Source organism: Rhincodon typus, chromosome 16, assembly GCF_021869965.1.
Source record: "Rhincodon typus isolate 14 chromosome 16, sRhiTyp1.1, whole genome shotgun sequence".
Classification (NCBI taxonomy): domain Eukaryota; kingdom Metazoa; phylum Chordata; class Chondrichthyes; order Orectolobiformes; family Rhincodontidae; genus Rhincodon; species Rhincodon typus.
Genome location: NC_063347.1, coordinates 22,784,828 through 22,802,631, shown reverse-complemented (window position 1 = coordinate 22,802,631; position 17,804 = coordinate 22,784,828). Strand labels below are relative to the sequence as shown.

The 17,804-nt window shown below is 40.1% G+C and overlaps 1 protein-coding gene across 8 annotated transcripts in view; it reads left to right on the top strand.

Moving 5' to 3' along the window:
- LOC109928116 (IQ motif and SEC7 domain-containing protein 1-like) overlaps positions 1–17,804 on the top strand; it is a 440,048-nt gene that overhangs the window by 348,443 nt on the left and 73,801 nt on the right. The window contains exon 1 of one of the 8 annotated variants that reach the window (XM_048606294.1): positions 9,410–9,493. The exons of 6 other annotated variants lie outside the window; for them this stretch is intronic. In XM_048606294.1, the coding sequence (XP_048462251.1) occupies positions 9,429–9,493 (65 nt within the window). In that variant the 5' untranslated portion in view covers positions 9,410–9,428. Of the gene's footprint in view, positions 1–9,409; positions 9,494–15,081; positions 15,103–17,804 lie in introns of those variants that run through there. One more of the 8 variants, XM_048606297.1, reaches the window with a different exon arrangement.

The window sequence follows — 17,804 nt, the reverse complement described above, 5'->3', positions numbered from 1 at the left end:
TTTCATTATTTTAAGTACATTCAAATACGGCTAGATGAATGTTTTCAACTGGGTAGGATTGATGTATAGCAAATTTAATTTTGTCATCATGTACATAGCGCTGTGTAACTTTGGTGTGATGTCAAGGTAACTACACCAAGACATCAAGATTCTGGGTTTAATCTTCAATTAATGCCAAATTAACTAACCTCAGCCAGGGTGGTGGTTGTGGCAGTGGAATTGGCAGTTGCTCCTTTCAGCTGAAGGGAGAAAACTGCTCAACTTGTTTGATTATGATAACAATTTAGCAGCCCCTCAGTGGACATGACATTAAAGACAAAATAGATATCTGTTATGGTGTCTTCTGTTATCGGGTAGTGTGCTGATCCTCCCATGAGGAATGACCATGTCAAAAGGTAATGCAAGACATTTGATGCTTGTGAAACTCTGTTCCATTTAAAAAGTTGCTTCCTTTGGTAGAGAAGATGGTAACTTAGGATCTAATTGATAGGAAAATTGATTGAGTGGGTGGGGGTGAGCATGGAAGGTGGTAACAGAAGCTGTACATCAAGGCTAATGACCATCGTTTAGATAGTCTTACTGAAACAGATCTGCTACTATATTCAGATAAAATATGGCTCTGTCCTTTAGAATCTAAGAAAACATTATTCTATGGGTCTAAAGACTTTTGTTTTAAATGAGTTTTAAATAAGAGTTCAGTTCAATCTTGGGAGATCACAATTATTCCATCTAGATGAAGCTGCCACTTATTCCATTGAGTAGTCTTCTGATGGGTGCCCAGAGCAACAACAGTAAAACTTGCAAAATGCCTAGTATTGTTCATTTCCAAGTATATGTTTTTTTAAAAGCTTTCTTTCTCTAGTAATCATGTATGATTGCTCTGTATCGAACAAAATGATGTAAAATGCCCTAGCTTTGGTTCTCAGGCTCTATAGAATTAACCGATCTCAAGAGGGGCGCAAGGTAGGATGCCATCATTCTCCCTACTGGTATTCAAAATACACGGAGACAATGGATGAATTCTGTATTATCCCTAATGACTTAATCATGGTTGCCATCAATTAGAGAAAGGTTAACTTGTACATGGGAGACAGAAATTTTGAGGAGCTGTTCCTCCAATCAGCTATTCCATCTCTTATGTAGGTTGCTCCACAAATCTCAGATTTCCTCTCTCCTGCTTTTACTACACTTCAAGGAGCAGCAGGAACCAGGAGAGATCAAACCTCTGGCGTTGCAAGAGGAGCGACTCTGGCCAGTCCCAGCCGACTGTGCAGCATTATTTCAGAAGGTTTGAATGGCAGTATTCAGCATCCATCAGACCCAAGCTGGAACTTCAGCTGGGAGTGGTGGATCAAGGTCCGCTTGTTGGAAATAGCAAAGCCTGAAGGAGTGGAGGATCCACTTGGGGGTTACAAGACAAAGGGCCATTGATGGGTGAAATGATATGGCACCATGACCTGATGCAGCATGATACACTGACGATCTGCAACTATCGTGCTGTGACACTACTGTTAGCTGTAACAGAAGGAGAAAGTGTGGGTCACATAATACTAAAGAATTCCATGAACTTTTAATGTAGCACCTGTCATCTAGATTTTCATATTACAATTACAATATCTGGGTTTAAGCTAACCAATTTGTAGCATGCTTCTCTCACTCAGTAAGGTGGAGACTGAACTTTGTACTGTTAGATCACATGCTGTGAAATGGTAATGCCATCGTTAGCATGTCCCTTAAAGGTATATCACACATTCGTGAAATGTAGCATGTCATCTGATTTTTTTTTCAAAACGAAAGAAACATCCAACACACATCCATTACCGTATACAGGCATGCATTCTTAATGCAATAATTATACAGACATGTAAAAACAGTAATCAAGATTAATAATCTAATAATTTTGATTTAAAGTTGTGGCAATTTGACAACTCATCCTGATCTATGATCACCAGACATATTCGGGAGGTATGTGTTATTCTCGGTTGTTCTTGGTTCTCTTTCTGCTGGTTGGTGTTGCTGAGCGTCGTCATATAAAATCATCATTGGAGCTTTGTTCTTCATTCTCTGTGCACATAATTGATGTTTTAGGCACTGCAAAATAACTGAAATCAGTTCAGATTAATTGACATTAATTAATAGCACAATAATCAATAAATAACCTCAAACAATCTGAGCTGATTGCACATCTTTGCTGAAATCCAGGTGTTTGTAACTGGATTCTGGCATGTGTGCTCTCTGTCTATGTAGTTGTGGTAGTTTTCTACCAGCTCACTGGTATCTGTTTCATTCTCCAGCCTCCTTTAAAGAGGAAAGTCCTTTATCTGTTTCATTCTCATCATTGCGATTATGGTTTAAATCTGGAGTGGTTACAATATTCATACAAGATTCATTCATACTGATAGTCCTGTCATTGCTGAACAATTGGTATCTAAAAGGTAGAATATTTTGAGAATCCAAGCTGAATGTAGATACTGCAGTATCATTGTGCCACTTCACAGACTTGATAATCCATTATACTCTGAGACTGTCTTTTGTGGGTTGTACTTTGGAGTGCCACTTGTACATGTCCTTTAGAAAAAGTGATGGAAATAAGTTGGCACTAGCTCCTGTATCAATTTCAGCTTTCAGGATGTTCCAACCTGCCTTTTGGGAACATATGAAGTTGATGATGACCAAAAGCTTCTATTCATCCTATACCATGCTGTGAGAGGTTGACTATTTGAAAGGCTTGTTCATTTCCAAAGGTTACAGTTTGTTAGCTGTTCATTTTGAAGATGTATTTGTGTATGTTTTGGCAGCTTTCTATACTGCCAGCATTGAGGTGATTTACCACTTATTGGTCACCTGGGCCATCTTCCAGGGTCTAGTTTGGCTTTTCGAACCAGATTTTCTACATGTGTGTACCTGATGTCCTTCAGTGCCACATACTTTGCAGATATGAGAAAATGCTGGGCAATGGTCTAGTGGTGTTGTCACTGGACTGTTAAGCCAGAGACCCAGATAATGTTCTAGGGACCAGGGTTCAAACCCTGCCATGGCAGATGGTGGAATTTGAATTCAATAAATATCTGGAATTAAGAGTCTAATGATGACCATGAATCCAGTGTCGATTGTCAAGAAAAACTCATCTGGTTCACTAATGCCCTTTAGGAAAGGTAACTGCCATCCTTGCCTGGTCTGGCCTACATGTGACTCCAGACCCACAGCAATGTGGTTGATTCTCAACTGCCCTCTGGGCAATTAGAGATGGGCAATAAATGCTGTCTGGCCAGCGATGCCTTCATCCCCAAATGAATGAAAAAGAAGAAAAACTTCTGGTGAATGTGAAAAAACTGCACCTATAACAGATCTTGCTGGTTTGGCGCACTTTGACCATAGTGCGGTCTGCGCCCAAAGCAAGTAATTGATGTAAGTCTGCCACATTGACTTCATGCTAGTGTCCAAATGCAACAAGGCATCAATGGCATGACCCATTTTCCTTGCTGAGAAGATATTTTTAGGAGAGTTTTGATCAGAGTAGAGCTGATTAGCTTCTGAGTTCTTCATAAAAATAAATGACACTCATGTCACTTGCTGTGGCATCTAGTGATTAAGTTGTCAGTAGACTCTTGGGGTTTCTGTCTAAACAACATGTTGGTGTCTGTCAACCCAGAAATTGATTTGTATCTTGAGCTGGTCCTAAAGTACACTCCAGGTCTTTTCAGATCAATGACAATCCAGACAAGGACCGGATGTGTTTATTTGGTGAAGTCTTTCCTTGCTGATGGCAAGTAATATTTCGAGATTTTCTCAAGACCTGTGATGTAAAACTTCATGTTGCTTAAGTAGCTGTAGTTTGATGAAGATGTCACTTCTCAATTCATAGTCAAATACCTCCCTTTGTATTTGGTTGAAGTTATATGGTTTTAGGGGGTTTTTTTTGAAGTAGAATGCAAGCCTTGTTTGTTCCTTTCTTGTCTTGGTTCACTGTTCTGACCCGTTCATTCTTTCTTCTTTTGCTTCTATTTTAGTTTTCATTGTTATGGCCTCTTTAAAGCTTCACAATGTGTGTGTCTGTGCCTTTAAGATATGAAGGCCTATAGTAGCAGGTTTCAGTCTAAAGAGTTTGCACCAAATAAGGAGGAATTATGTCACACTAGATCTGGAACCTAAATTGATGGAGACAAAATAGTAGAATCAACTGACCACTGCTCACTGGTGAGCTGCTTTAGATTAGCAGATTACTTTTTATTGCTTAAAATCATTTCTTTTTCCTCAAACAGGAGGGCCGCAAAGTTATATATTGACTCTCGATGTTTGTTTTGTCTGTAAGAAACCTTTTTGCTGATTTTACTTTCAGGCTGAAAGAAGCATTTTGACTTTAGTATCTTGAATTCCATGTCAGGAAGCTGAAACTATATGCTAGTTCAGTTTGTTTTCTGGTCAATGATTACATCCAGGATATTGATGATCCAGCAATGGTAATGCCATTGAATGTCAAGGATGGATAGATTCTCTCTTGTTGGAGATGGTCATTGCCTGTGTGAAAGACCGGTTTTACTTGCCACCTATCAGTCTAAGCCTGGATGTTGGTCAGGTTGTTGCATTTCAACATAGATTGCTTCAATATGTGAGGAGTTATGATTGGTGCTGAAACTTGTACAACCATCAGTAAACAACCCTACTGATGATGATGGAAGGTCATTGATGAAGCAGCTGAACATGGTCAGACCAAGAACACTCTGCTGAGAAACTCTTGTGGCTGTGTCCTGGAGCTGACATGTTTGACCTCCAGCAACCACAACCATTTACCTTCAGTACTTTGTGCGACTGCCATAAGAAATAGATGCAGGAACAGGCTGTTCAGCAACTTGAATCTGCTGTGCCATTCAATTGGATCATGGCTGATCCAGTATTCCTCACATCCTTTTCCTACCCTTTCCCCATAACCCCTGATTCCCCTACTGATCATGAATCTATCTATCTCAGTTTTAAATACACACAAGGGCTTCTCCCCACAGCTAACAGTGGCAAGAAATTCTAAAGACACTTAACCCTCTGAGAAGACATTTCTCCTCATCTCAGTCTTAAATAGGTGCCCTTTTATTCTGAGACTGTCCCCTCTGGACCTAGGCTCCCCCATGAAGGGAAACATCCTCTCAGTATTTATCCTGTTTAAGCCCCTTAAGAATCCAGTATGTTTCACTGGGATCACCAAGATCAACTCTCATTTGTCTAAACTCCAGTATTCGCGTTCAGCTCTGAAGAGGACTCACTGGACCCGAAACGTTAACTCTGCTTTCTCTCCACACACATGCTGCCAGACCTGCTGAGTTTTTCCAGCAATTACTGTTTTGGTTGCTGATTTCCAGTATCTGCAGTTCTTTGGTTTGTTTGTTTGTTTTGGTGCCATCACTATAGCTATGCATGACGGAATTATGAGAAGTTGCATTGTTTTTTGACTCTTGGCACTGTGTAATTTTTTTCAAGAATTTCATACCTTTGCAGATGCACTTTTTTTATTTTTAAGAGACTTGGATTGTTGTTGCAGAGCACTTGACCAGAAAATTAGCTTGTCAAAAATAATCATTTACCAGATGTATGAGCTGATTCTTCAGTACCCCGAGCAACAACTTACATGAAGCTTTCTTTACCTTACACTTCTAATCCTTTACCCTCATGCTTTTTTCTAGCTTCCCCTTAAATGCTGTGCTGTTTATCATAGTAGAAAGATCCACATTCTCCTCATCAATTGATGTAGATTTTCCTGAATTGTTTATTTGTGCAATCTCATTGTTATGGCCTCTATTTTTGGAAACACCTCCTCCAAACAAGCAGAAACCTTATCTCTGCATCTGTCCTATTAAAACCTAGCTAGAATTTTGAGTAGCAAGGTATAGAGCTGGATGAACAAAGCAGGCCAAGCAGCATCGGAGGAGCAGGAAGGCTGACGTTTCGGGCCTAGACCCTTCTTCAGAAATGGGGGAGGGGAAGGGGGTTCTGAAATAAATAGGGAGAGGGGGGAGGCGGATAGAAGATGGATAGAGGAGAAGATAGGTGGAGAGGAGACAGACAGGTCAAAGAGGCGGGGATGGAGCCAGTAAAAGTGAGTGTAGCTGGGGAGGTAGGGAGGAGATAGGTCAATCCAGGGTGGACGGACAGGTCAAGGGAGCGGGATGAGGTTAGTAGGTAGGAGATGGGGGAGGGGATAGGTGGGAGGAAGGACAGGTTAGGGAGGTGGGGACGAGCTGGCTGGTTTTGGGATGCAGTAGGGGGAGGGGAAATTTTGAAGCTTGTGAAGTCCACATTGATACCATTGGGCTGCAGGGTTCCCAAGCGGAATATGCGTTGCTGTTCCTGCAACCTTCGGGTAGCATCGTTGTGGCACTGCAGGAGGCCCAGGATGGACATATCGTCTGAGGAATGGGAGGGGGAGCTGAAATGGTTCGCGACTGGGAGGTGCAGTTGTTTAGTGCGAACCGAGCGTAGGTGTTCTGCAAAGCGGTCCCCGAGCCTCCGCTTGGTTTCCCCCATGTAGAGGAGGCCACAACGGGTACAGCGGATGCAGTATACCACATTAGCAGATGTGCAGGTGAACATCTTGATGTGGAAAGTCGTCTTGGGGCCTGGGCCTGGGATGGGGGTGAGGGGGGAGGTGTAGGGGCAGGTGTAGCACTTCCTGCGGTTGCAGGGAAAAGTGCCGGGTGTGGTGGGGCTGGAGGGGAGTGTGGAGCAGACAAGGGAGTCACAGAGAGTGGTCTCTCCGGAAAGCAGATAAGGGTGGGGAGGGAAAAATGTCTTTGGTGGTGGGGTCGGAGCTTGGTTCGCACTAAACAACTGCACCTCCCAGTCGTGAACCATTTCAACTCCCCCTCCCATTCCTCAGATGACATGTCCATCCTGGGTCTCCTGCAGTGCCACAACGATGCCACCCGAAGGTTGCAGGAATAGCAACTCATATTCCGCTTGGGAACCCTGCAGCCCAATGGTACATCGAGGGCCGAAGGGCCTGTACTGCGCTGTAATGTTCTATGTTCTATGTTCTACCTACTAACCTCATCCCGCCCCCTTGACCTGTCCGTCCTCCCTGGACTGACCTATCTCCTCCCTACCTCCCCACCTACACTCATCTTTACTGGTTCCATCCCCGCCTCTTTGACCTGTCTGTCTCCTCTCCACCTATCTTCTCCTCTATCCATCTTCTATCCGCCTCCCCCTCTCTCCCTATTTATTTCAGAACCCCCTTCCCCTCCCCCATTTCTGAAGAAGGGTCTAGGCCTGAAACGTCAGCCTTCCTGCTCCTCTGCTGCTTGGCCTGCTGTGTTCATCCAGCTCTACACTTTGCTATCTTGGATTCTCCAGCATCTGCAGTTCTTACTATCTCTGATTTAATTTTGAGTATAATGATTAAGTCATTTTTTTTTAAATTTGTAAGTGGGATGTAGGTGTCAATGGCTAGGCTTTTGTGTTCTCTTTTCTATAGAAAAGAGCTCCAGTCCTGCTTGCTATTCTGATAGTTTTTGGTGTCAACTTTGTAAATAAATTTTGTATTTATTCCTGACTCTTAAATATTACTTTAGTAGTATAGTGACTAGAAACATCCACCATTCTCTTCGTCTGCCTCTTTTCAGGTCTTTTATGTCTCTAAACCTCAGCAGAAACAGTAAGTTACAGTATTAGCTAACTTTTAACTATCTTAACTAGATTAGTTATAATTCTGAACTTTCTATAACAAATTTAGACTTGTCCCCAAGTCGTGCAATTGGTATGAGGCTCCTAGAACCCATTGTCTAGATTTGAGGGCTCAACCTATATTCTTCAGTTGACTGTGGCCACCTAATTACTTGGAGAGGAGGTTGATGGGTTGAATTGGATTCAAGTTGGTGAAGAATTTTTAGGAATAAGGCTGAGTTGGTAAATTGGATTCCTTAAATGGTGACGGGATTCCAGGGATCCCAGGATTCTTCTAAATTGATCTTGTGTAATGTTAAACACTAATAATTGATGGAGTAATACTTGCTGAATGGACAGTGGGAAGTTTTCCAGAAGCTATATTGGTAAAATGTGTAATTTTAATAGTCCCCTTGTATATAAAAAGAAATCCCTCATCTATAACACTTTATTTAAATAGTATTTCTATAGTAGAGTATGTGCACTCCAAATGGAAAGCATTAGAACAAGCAGGAACTCTACAGATGTAAGCTTCCTCATTATCATGGAGACATAAACATAATGGGCTGTTGGATGATTCAGAGAGCCGGGTGACCAAAAAACAAGATTATAACAGGTTTACAGTGAGTGACTGCCTTATTTCCTTTATCATTTGGTTGCTCTTAAAAAGAATATGGAGTTGTATGTTGTAGTTTAGAAATGCTTGAATTATAGATAATTTTAAATAACCTATTCAGACATATTATGACACCTCTGGAGCAGATGGGACATGAATTTGGGCCTCCTCATCCAGAAGTAGGGATAATACCACTGTACTCCAAGAGATTAATGTTTGAACTGTACTCCAATTCCTCTAGATTCCAAAGTAATACTGAGGTGTTCTTGTTTTCAAAGTTTGGTTTAAAAAGTGCACCAGCTTCATCAAATCAGTATGTTGGAACACAAAAAGACCATTCAGAGAATTATGCCTGAAAAATATCTAACCAATTACATGCACAATCTAATAAACTGTCAAAAAGTGAATTTGGTTCTAAATTCTTCATCACTTAATTGAAAGCGTGTCATGGTATAGAGACTTCTATTTGGATACATTTTGTCATGAAGACCTTGACCATTTAAAGATCCATTCATACATTTTTTCATTATTTACATGATTTCCCTTAAATTTATTGTTAGGTTGGAGTATTAATATGAGATTAAGTAATCTCTATCTTCAGAAATGTGACTGCAAGTTCAGTTTGTACATTCCTGAAAGAGTTAACAAGTCTTACCAATATGTAGATGAATCTCTCTCAGCTGCAGACAACTTCAGTTGCAGAGCTGATCAGTATCAATAAATTGGTAAAGACAGGTTTTAACATTTATCAGTCTGAAAACATCTATTAATAGAGCTGCCTACACAACATCACATGGACCAACTCCCAGTTGTATTGCTGTTTGTACTGACAATCTGCATCAAACATGATTACAGCATTGCCTTCTCGTGGCAAATACCTCCCTGGGAAAAGCTTTTAACAAATCAGGTTGATTGACTTGATCAATCAACCACTCCCAAGCAGGCCAATCATTTCCTTCTCCATGTACTGTTCAATTTTATTTTATCCTGATGCTGAAAGGAGATTGTATCCTGAGCTGCTCAAATCTCCTAGGTTCTGTTGGAGCATTCATGTAATTTTTCTATATGTACATGTTGCATCATCATTGTGTTTTACAATGTTTAGCCGAACTGGAGTTTTGTTAACACCATTGGACACCCTCTTCTACTTGCTGCTATAACCATGTGGTGTTTAAATTGTACATCTGAGAGAACGCAGTCTTTCCTGGAGCTTGAATTGGATTGTAGGTAAGCATGTTACTGCCTGTTACTTCACGGTAGTAAACAAAAAGTGCTACTTAGAATTGAAATGATTAGGAAAAGTTTCATTCATTAAAAAGCTGTACTTTTTCTGAAAAAAAAATTGTCAGCAATGTTTTATTGTTTTAAAAAGTGCACGCGATTTCAATTTTAAAAATACATGTGCTCATACACGTTTTGCAGCCATGTTCAAGTTAGACATTGCTTGATTATTGGTCGCTTAGATAGAAATGGCAACTGAAACACTGTTGAATCTAAAAACATTGTTAGCTTTGTAATATTTTGCTGTCTGTGATTATGGAAGTAGGTGGGGAAAGCACTGTTGGAACATTTTGTGCAATGGATAGTTTTCAACTTGTCAGTCTGTACTTGAAGTATATTTAGCAATATCCACAACCCACATTATTATCTACAAGAGGTGATATGAAATGGTACAGAGCTCACAATGAAGCACTAATCATGCATACTTAAGATTTTTCTGTGCATTATTTCTGTATTGATATTTCGCACAGAAAAATTATATACGCTCATATCAAATTATATTGAGAATTTGTATTTAGCTTGGTAAAGCTCCACAAGATGAATTGGTGGCTTCTAAAGATGTTTTCAATCAATGCTAAATATGCATAAATTACATTTAGAGCACCTAGGGGATTTCTTTGTTAAAGCATTTTTCTGATTTGTGGTATATTTGATTTGCAGATTTTACGTAGGCGCTCTCGTGTACATAATCAGTCAAAGACATCCTATAAATTCAATAATAAGTACTTCTGATTCATTCAGAAAAGCATGATTATGTTAAGATATGGTGAAATGCTTATCAAATTAGGGTTCTAAAATTATTTTCTGGGCTGGAAGAACCTGAATGATTTGCTGTTTAAGAGGTCACACTCTAGTGTTCACTGTTTAATGGTCTACTTTCATCAGTTCAGCAATGAGACTGCTATAAAAGCTGGTAATCTGTGGAGACAGCAGTTATATAGTGGTTGCATCTTACTCCTTGATATTGGACAAGGTTATTTGCTTCATCAGATGTGATTAGTTTTGCTCCTTGTGGTCTGCTGTGTTCCAGTGTAATTTGATTTTGTAAAGTCCCTGAATTTGACTTTCTGTACAGCTATATAAGTGTTTGCTTCAGGCCAATTTTTAAGCAGCATTAGTACTGCTGTTTTTGTTTTCTTTTCACTGCTATAAATTTGAATTTTGCTTGCTGAATAGAATTTTCATCCATGATGCTGAATTCCATGTATGCAGAGAAATACAATTAGATATTTCAATGAGTTACTTCAGGAAAAGTGCTGTACTGAGGCCTGCAGTTCATTTCCAGGTTTTCCCCTGTGTTTCCGCCACGTGATTTTCCTTTTGGGTTTGAATTTCACTTTTGATTATTTCTAACTGAATGGCCAAGCAGGATGATCCTCCTAATCATGTGTACATTTATCTTTGCAGAAGAAAAATATGGCTACTCGTGCTGTAATGCAAAGAGCCTACTTCCAGATTTGTGACTGTTAACAAAGGTTCAATGATAATGTACACTTTATGTAAATGTCATGATGTAGATTATTGCAACATGTGTATTATAAATCTTTGAATGGCAGAAATACAATAATTAGCACACTGTCAGTGCTCTACTGCTTAATAGAGCTCAAGTGATACATATTCAGTTAACACTTGAGAGAAAAACTGGACTGTTAAATTGTGTGTGTATGTGTGTGGGCAATCAAATGAGCTCAATTTGATGTGTGCATGCATAGACGATCCTAATTCAATGATGATAGTGTTGACGTTGCGGTATCAATATTATCTCATCAGAAATGCTTTTGAAATTCCTTGCTTATTCAAACTATTTAAGCATTTGGCTGCATTCACTCTGAGTAAAATGCTATTATTGCAGAGGCTTCCCTTTTCGTGCTATTATTATCTGTTCGGAAGGTAAAATGAATCAAGCAGATAACGAAACTCATGATAAGGGAAACAGCAGTGAAATTGCAGCTTGTGCTTGAGTTCCTGTGAAGCATAAACATTTAAAAAAAAACCTGGATTTTATCTGCAGGCTATGTCATCCTATGTCACACTCCTTTCTGGTTGGTGGCTCTGAACAGCTGAAGACTCGGGCTTACAAAGAAAGAAGCAGCAAGAAATGACATTAGAACAATTACTGTATTGTATTCACTTGTCTCAGCTGTGGGAAAGATCAATTCCTTCACAGCTGCTTAAGTGAGTGCACTCTTGCACTCGTCTTTAATAGGATCTGAGGCAGGTTTGCATTTTAAATTTCAGAATGCATTCGAAAAGCTTTCAGTTTTGGCACAATCTCAGGCACTGAATCATCTGAGCTTTATGGATTATCAAGAGTAGTATCATTTGACTTGGTTATACTAGTTATAATGGAGAGTTAATCTGCACCATGTTCAGGCAAAACCACAGGTTCAGGTGAGATTGGGTTTTATTATTTTTAGAAATTGGAGTATTTGCTCCTATTGCTTAGGAATGTGCTCTGTTACTCTTGTTCTGATTGTAATGCATGACACTAGGAACTAAAGAACTTTGTACAGTACTTCCTGTTTAATGTCAACATATTTATATTTTTCACTTTTGCCAATTATCTTTACAGCATAGCATGCAAATGATTTAATCATAGGTCCTATTTTTGACATTTGACAGTCTAACCATGCTTTGTTCCTCGGGAACTGATTGTCAAAAGCATTTTGCCATTTCTGGATTTTCTAATGATCTTGTTTGTTTTCGGACTATGTAAATCTAGCAAATCCAAAATATCTATTCCAATGTAGAATGACAGCTAAAGCATATCCCTTACACCGCAAGATGCGTATACTGATTGATTGATCAGATTTGAAAGCATGACCCTAATCTCACTCAGACGAAATAACATGGAATTTGGATGATGAATACCATCGTTGGGTGAGAAAAAAAGAAATAGTGCAGTTTCATTGCATGTAAACGAACTATCTCGGCTTGTTTTGTGTTCAGCATTGTCACCATAACACACTAGAATGCTTTACTAAAGGCATTATATAACAAAGTTGTTGGTTTATCCATTAAAAATATTCTGTAACATATGAATGGGTTAATACATTATCTGGGTGTTAAAAGTGAGTAATGTAGACTGGAAGGAATCTGTGTTCTATACTAACTTAGTTAATCTCTGCAATGACAGGAACTGTCTGCTTCAACTGACTGTAAGTTTTTTTTCCTGCCTTTTTCCCATGACCCAATTTCATTTGGCTTTCAGTGCCAACTTCTAGTAAATGTGGATATGACATGAATAATATTGACTTTGATGAGATAATTATTCACTGAATATTGCCAATGTTTAGGTAAAATATGAGGGGACGGTTAAATGTTGAAGCAATGTTCAGCAGGTGCTGATACCTGCAAGCAAGTGAAGGATGAAATTGAGAAAAAGAAACAAATGTAATAGAAAATATATTAACTTAGGAACAGAACATATTAGCAATGATAGTTTGGTTTCTTGATTATTCATTCCAGTCATTCTGACATTGCTTGGGGACATTAATTCCAAGCACTGCTAATTGTGGAACTCAATAGGATAATTCTTTGAGCCTGTAATACTATGTAACTGTGCCATTTATTTTTTAATTTGAAGTGTTGAGGAGAAATTATTCTGACTGAACATGTTCAAATAAACGTCAATCCAAAAGACAGGTCCTAGTGCACTGGACAGAAGGTTCGAATGCCTGCGTTTGTGTGGCTCATGTTTCTTTACATCCACAATATTTGCTGAAGTGCTAAACTGAAGCCCTGTTTACAAACTCCTGAAAATTGCGTTTTGTTTGAAGGATCTGCATTTATTCCAACGAATGAAATTCCACTGTAATAGTGAAGTTGCATGGAGCGGAGTTTTTTGAATAAAAGTATGCTGTGAGGAGGATTCAAATCATGGAAATGTATACATCTACACTGGAAAGGCAAGATCCACCAACAGGTGTAATGATTTGGAGTAAAATGAGCAGAGCGACACAGTGGGAAGAACTTTAACAGCAATGGTACGATGTTGGATAAGGTTTAATTGGAGAAGAATAATGAAAAGTTGAAATTAGAGATGCTTTTCTAAATATATGAAGACAATTTTTTTCGTACATGGGATGTGGGCATTGCTGTCTCGGCCAGCATTTGTTATCCATTCCTAACTGCCCTGGAGAAGGTGGTGGTGAAAGTACCTTGAACGAATGCAGTTCTTGGGTTATAGGTACACCCACAGTACCATTGCAGAGTGTTCAGTGATTTTGACCAAGTGACAGTGAAAGAATGGTGATTTTGTTCCAAATCGGGATTTGTGGTTTGGAGGGGAATTTCTAGGTGTTGCCTTTGCCCTTTGAGCTGGTAGAAGTTACAGGTTTGGAAAGTGCTACCTACAGAGCCTTGGTGAGCTACTTTGTAAATGGTATACACTCCTGCAACTGTGTCGGTTGTGAAGGGAGTGAATGTTGATGAAGAATGTCAAAAAACAGTAGTGAAGCAAGTTCTTGGCTCAGAACAACAGGAGGTGGAAACTATTTGGATGTAAATAAGAAATAACAATGTGAAGGAATATTCATGGGAGTGGTTTACAGCTTTCCCAGTTGGAGGCTATGCTGTTGGGTAGAGAGTTAATCATAAATAAGAAGAGTTTGTAACAAAGGCATCACAAAAATCATGGATTATTCAAACTTTTTTTTTTAAATAAAGTGGACTGTTCCCATTGGTGAAAAGATTAAAAGCCAAAGGACAGACATTTAAGGTATTGGACAAAAGAAGAAATAGCAACACGAAAGTCTTCCATACACAGCATTTTCTGGACCCTAACCACTTACTGCATGAAAGTTTGATGGAGACAGATTCACTTGAGGTTTGCTAAAGGAAATGGATCATTATCTGAAAGGCAAAAGTTTACAGGGCTGTTGGGGAAATGTCAGAAGTCAAACACAGACTGAATTAGCTCCTCATGTGTTGTAACTAGTCTGTGGACAAATTTATATCACACCACCCTTGTGCTCTCGGTTTGTCTCACTCTCCACCCCAGCCATCCATCATCCCAACAGGTCTCCCTATCTACTGCAGCCTTCCACATCTTCCTCAGGCCTTCCATGCAGCCCCAGGAATTTTCGTCTCCCCACTGCTGGCTCCACCATCTGCAATGAGCCCACCCCCACACTACTGCTGCAGCAGTGACTTTCAACCCACCACCCCCAACTGCAGCCCCCTCCTCCAAGCCACTACCCTGCGGCCACTTCCTCCATTCCCAAGAACAAATTTTCCTGGGTAATATGGGTCTTTCAGTGGCAAATTCCCCTGCCAAGTCTGTATTCTGAGTGCTAGACCCACCGATGTAGCCTGTGATCAGATGTGTGATTAGATGCTGATTCATTTATATTTATTCATTTCTCAGGTATGGACTTTATTGGAAAAGCTGAAATTTATTGCTTGTCTAAAGTTGTCCTGAACAGGTAATTTTGGGCAATCTTGAAGTACTGCAAGAAGTTCCAATACATCTGTAGCTTCACAGAGTGGAGTCTTATGGTTCAAAAATAATATCTCTACCTTAGCCTGATGCCAGGACTTGTTGGTAATGGAAGGTACGTTTGTAATGTGCCACAACAGATTTTTTTTTATTAGCCTGTAAACTCTTCCAATATGCCAGATGGCAGCTAATATGAGAGAGACACACTTCCCTGGTTAGCCACCTTGTAGAAGTAAATGGCAAACTACTGCAATACTTTGCTCGTCAGTGTAGAATGATCCTGTGGACATCCTTGGCCCACAGAAATGAGGATGGGAGGAAACATTTCAGAAGGCAGGTAAAAAGCACTTACGTTGGAATGGAATTACTCTCTCCTACAGAGTTCCTTCCTTGAAGGACATTAATGAGCTATTTGGATTTGAGTGCCAAACGTGATCATTTTTATTGAAGCCAAAGCATTAGTCCCAAACTTTATTAAAGTATTGACATTGAAAGCCTTCGATTATGAAGGGTGAACATGAACTTTGGATTTACTGGTTTAGGCCTCAAGATTGCTGGTCCAGTCTCAAAATGTCTGTGCTATAGCCATGCATGCGTTGGAGGAAGAGCTCTTATTACACAAGAATAAATAGTTAGGGTCCACCCTTGTCCTCTCCATACTTCCCACTACCCCTGGCACTTTTCCCTGCAACCGCAGGAAGTGCTACACCTGCCCCTACACATCCCCCCTCACTCCCATCCCAGGCCCTACGAAGACCTTCCACATCAAACAGATGTTCACCTGCACATCTGCTGATGTGGTATACTGTATCCCCTGTTCCAGATGTGGCCTCCCCTACATGGGGGAAACCAAGCGGAGGCTTGGGGACTGCTTTGCGGAACACCTATGCTCGGTTCGCAACAAACAACTACACCTCCCAGTCGCAAACCATTTCAACTCCCCCCTCCCACTCCTTGGACGACATGTCCATCCTGGGCTTCCTGCATTGCCACAGTGATGCCACCCGAAGGCTGCAGGAACAGCATCTCATATTTCGCATGGGAACCCTGCAGCCCAATGGTATCAATGTTGACTTCACAAGCTTCAAAATTTCCCCTCCCCCGACCGCATCCCAAAACCAGCCCAGCTCGTCCCTGCCTCCCTAACCATTCCTCCCACCTCAAGCCCCACCCCCATCTCCTACCCACTAACCTCATCCTGCCTCCTTGACCTGTCCGTTCTCCCTGGACTGACCTATCCCCTCCCTAACTCCCCACCTACGCTCACCTTTACTGGCTCCAACCCCACCTCTTTGACCTGTCTGTCTCCTCTCCACCTATCTTCTCCTGTATCCATCTTCTATCCGCCTCCCCCTCTCTCCCTATTTATTTCAGAATCCCCTTCCTCTCCCCCGTTTCTGAAGAAGGGTCTTGACCCGAAACGTCAGCTTTCCTGCTCTTTTGATGCTGCTTGGCCTGCTGTGTTCATCCAGCTCTGCACCTTATTTTCTTTTCGACTGATTCTTGTTTGATATGATTTGTTCAGAAAGTGTGATGCTGTACCTAACAAAATCAGATTTAGATCGTGGCCCTTATTTTGGAGCAACAGGTTTAATCTAAAGTGAAGGAAACTCTTCTATTATATGGCAAGTTTTTGATAACTCTGGCTCATATTATCTGTAAATGTGAAATTTTATCTGAATATTATTGTTCAGTGTTTCCACCTCGTTCTCGACATTTATGTCCCTTCTCTCCACTCTGACCCCATCCCCCTCTGCCACCCCACTTCCCTAAATTGTGTTTTAAAAACTTGAGGCCATATGAAGCAGCTGATCTCAATTCTTGATGTGCAAGGAAAAATGTGTTAGCTCTGTACTGAATAATTGATCTCTTGTATTAAATGACTCAGTTAGCCCATGGTTTATTCATTGTGATGTACCAAATGAAATGATTTAGGATTGTTATCAGAATGTGACTTTGAACATAAGCTGTTGCACTGAATAGCATTTAAAATGTTTTGGGTGTTACCTTCGCGTACACTGCCTAGAACACATCATCATGCCTAATATCCCCAACACACATGTACTATTTCTGTCCTTCTCACAAATTTAAGATAAAATGGTAGACTTTCTTTCTATTTACATTTGCATCTACTCCTCCTGTAAAATTACAATGTCCAGAGCAGAGATTTACAGCTGTATAGAACATTTCCCTGAGACACAAGCAGTTGAAGCAAAAATTGTGTTTTGAATTAAAGTATTTGCATTGCAGAGTTAGACTGCTGCATGTAAGAGGTCATTATGAGGATATTTACAGTACATTTTAGCACCTATTGCAAATGCACAGTGCAACATACTTGCAGATAGGAAAATAATGTATTTTGTGATCATGTAAGTAACTGAGACTGAAAGGAAACTTTTGTAGATAAGTTTAGGGCTGCAGAACAAATGAGCATAAACACAATGTGTAAGTGTGGTTAAGTAGTGCTTTAAAAGCTGTTTTTGTAGTCTGTATGGAACATTGGTTACGGTCAGAAATTCCCTTCCAGATTCTGAGCCGAAGTTGAACAATGCCATGAGAGATTATTTTAAATTCAAATTCCACTTTACTGATAGAAACTACTTCCTGTTCTGTGTAGGTTAGTATAGGAATTACTATTGCTTAACTGTTGCTATGAACATTTCAAGAACTTGGAATTGTGTACTTGTTTCAGTCAGTAAAAACATTGCTTTTTTTGTTTGTAATTAGAGTTTCTGCTGGAGAATCCTTCCAAATGATAGTCATGTTAAGTGAGGGTATAGAAGTACATCTATCATGATTCATAAAGACTGCAGTTCT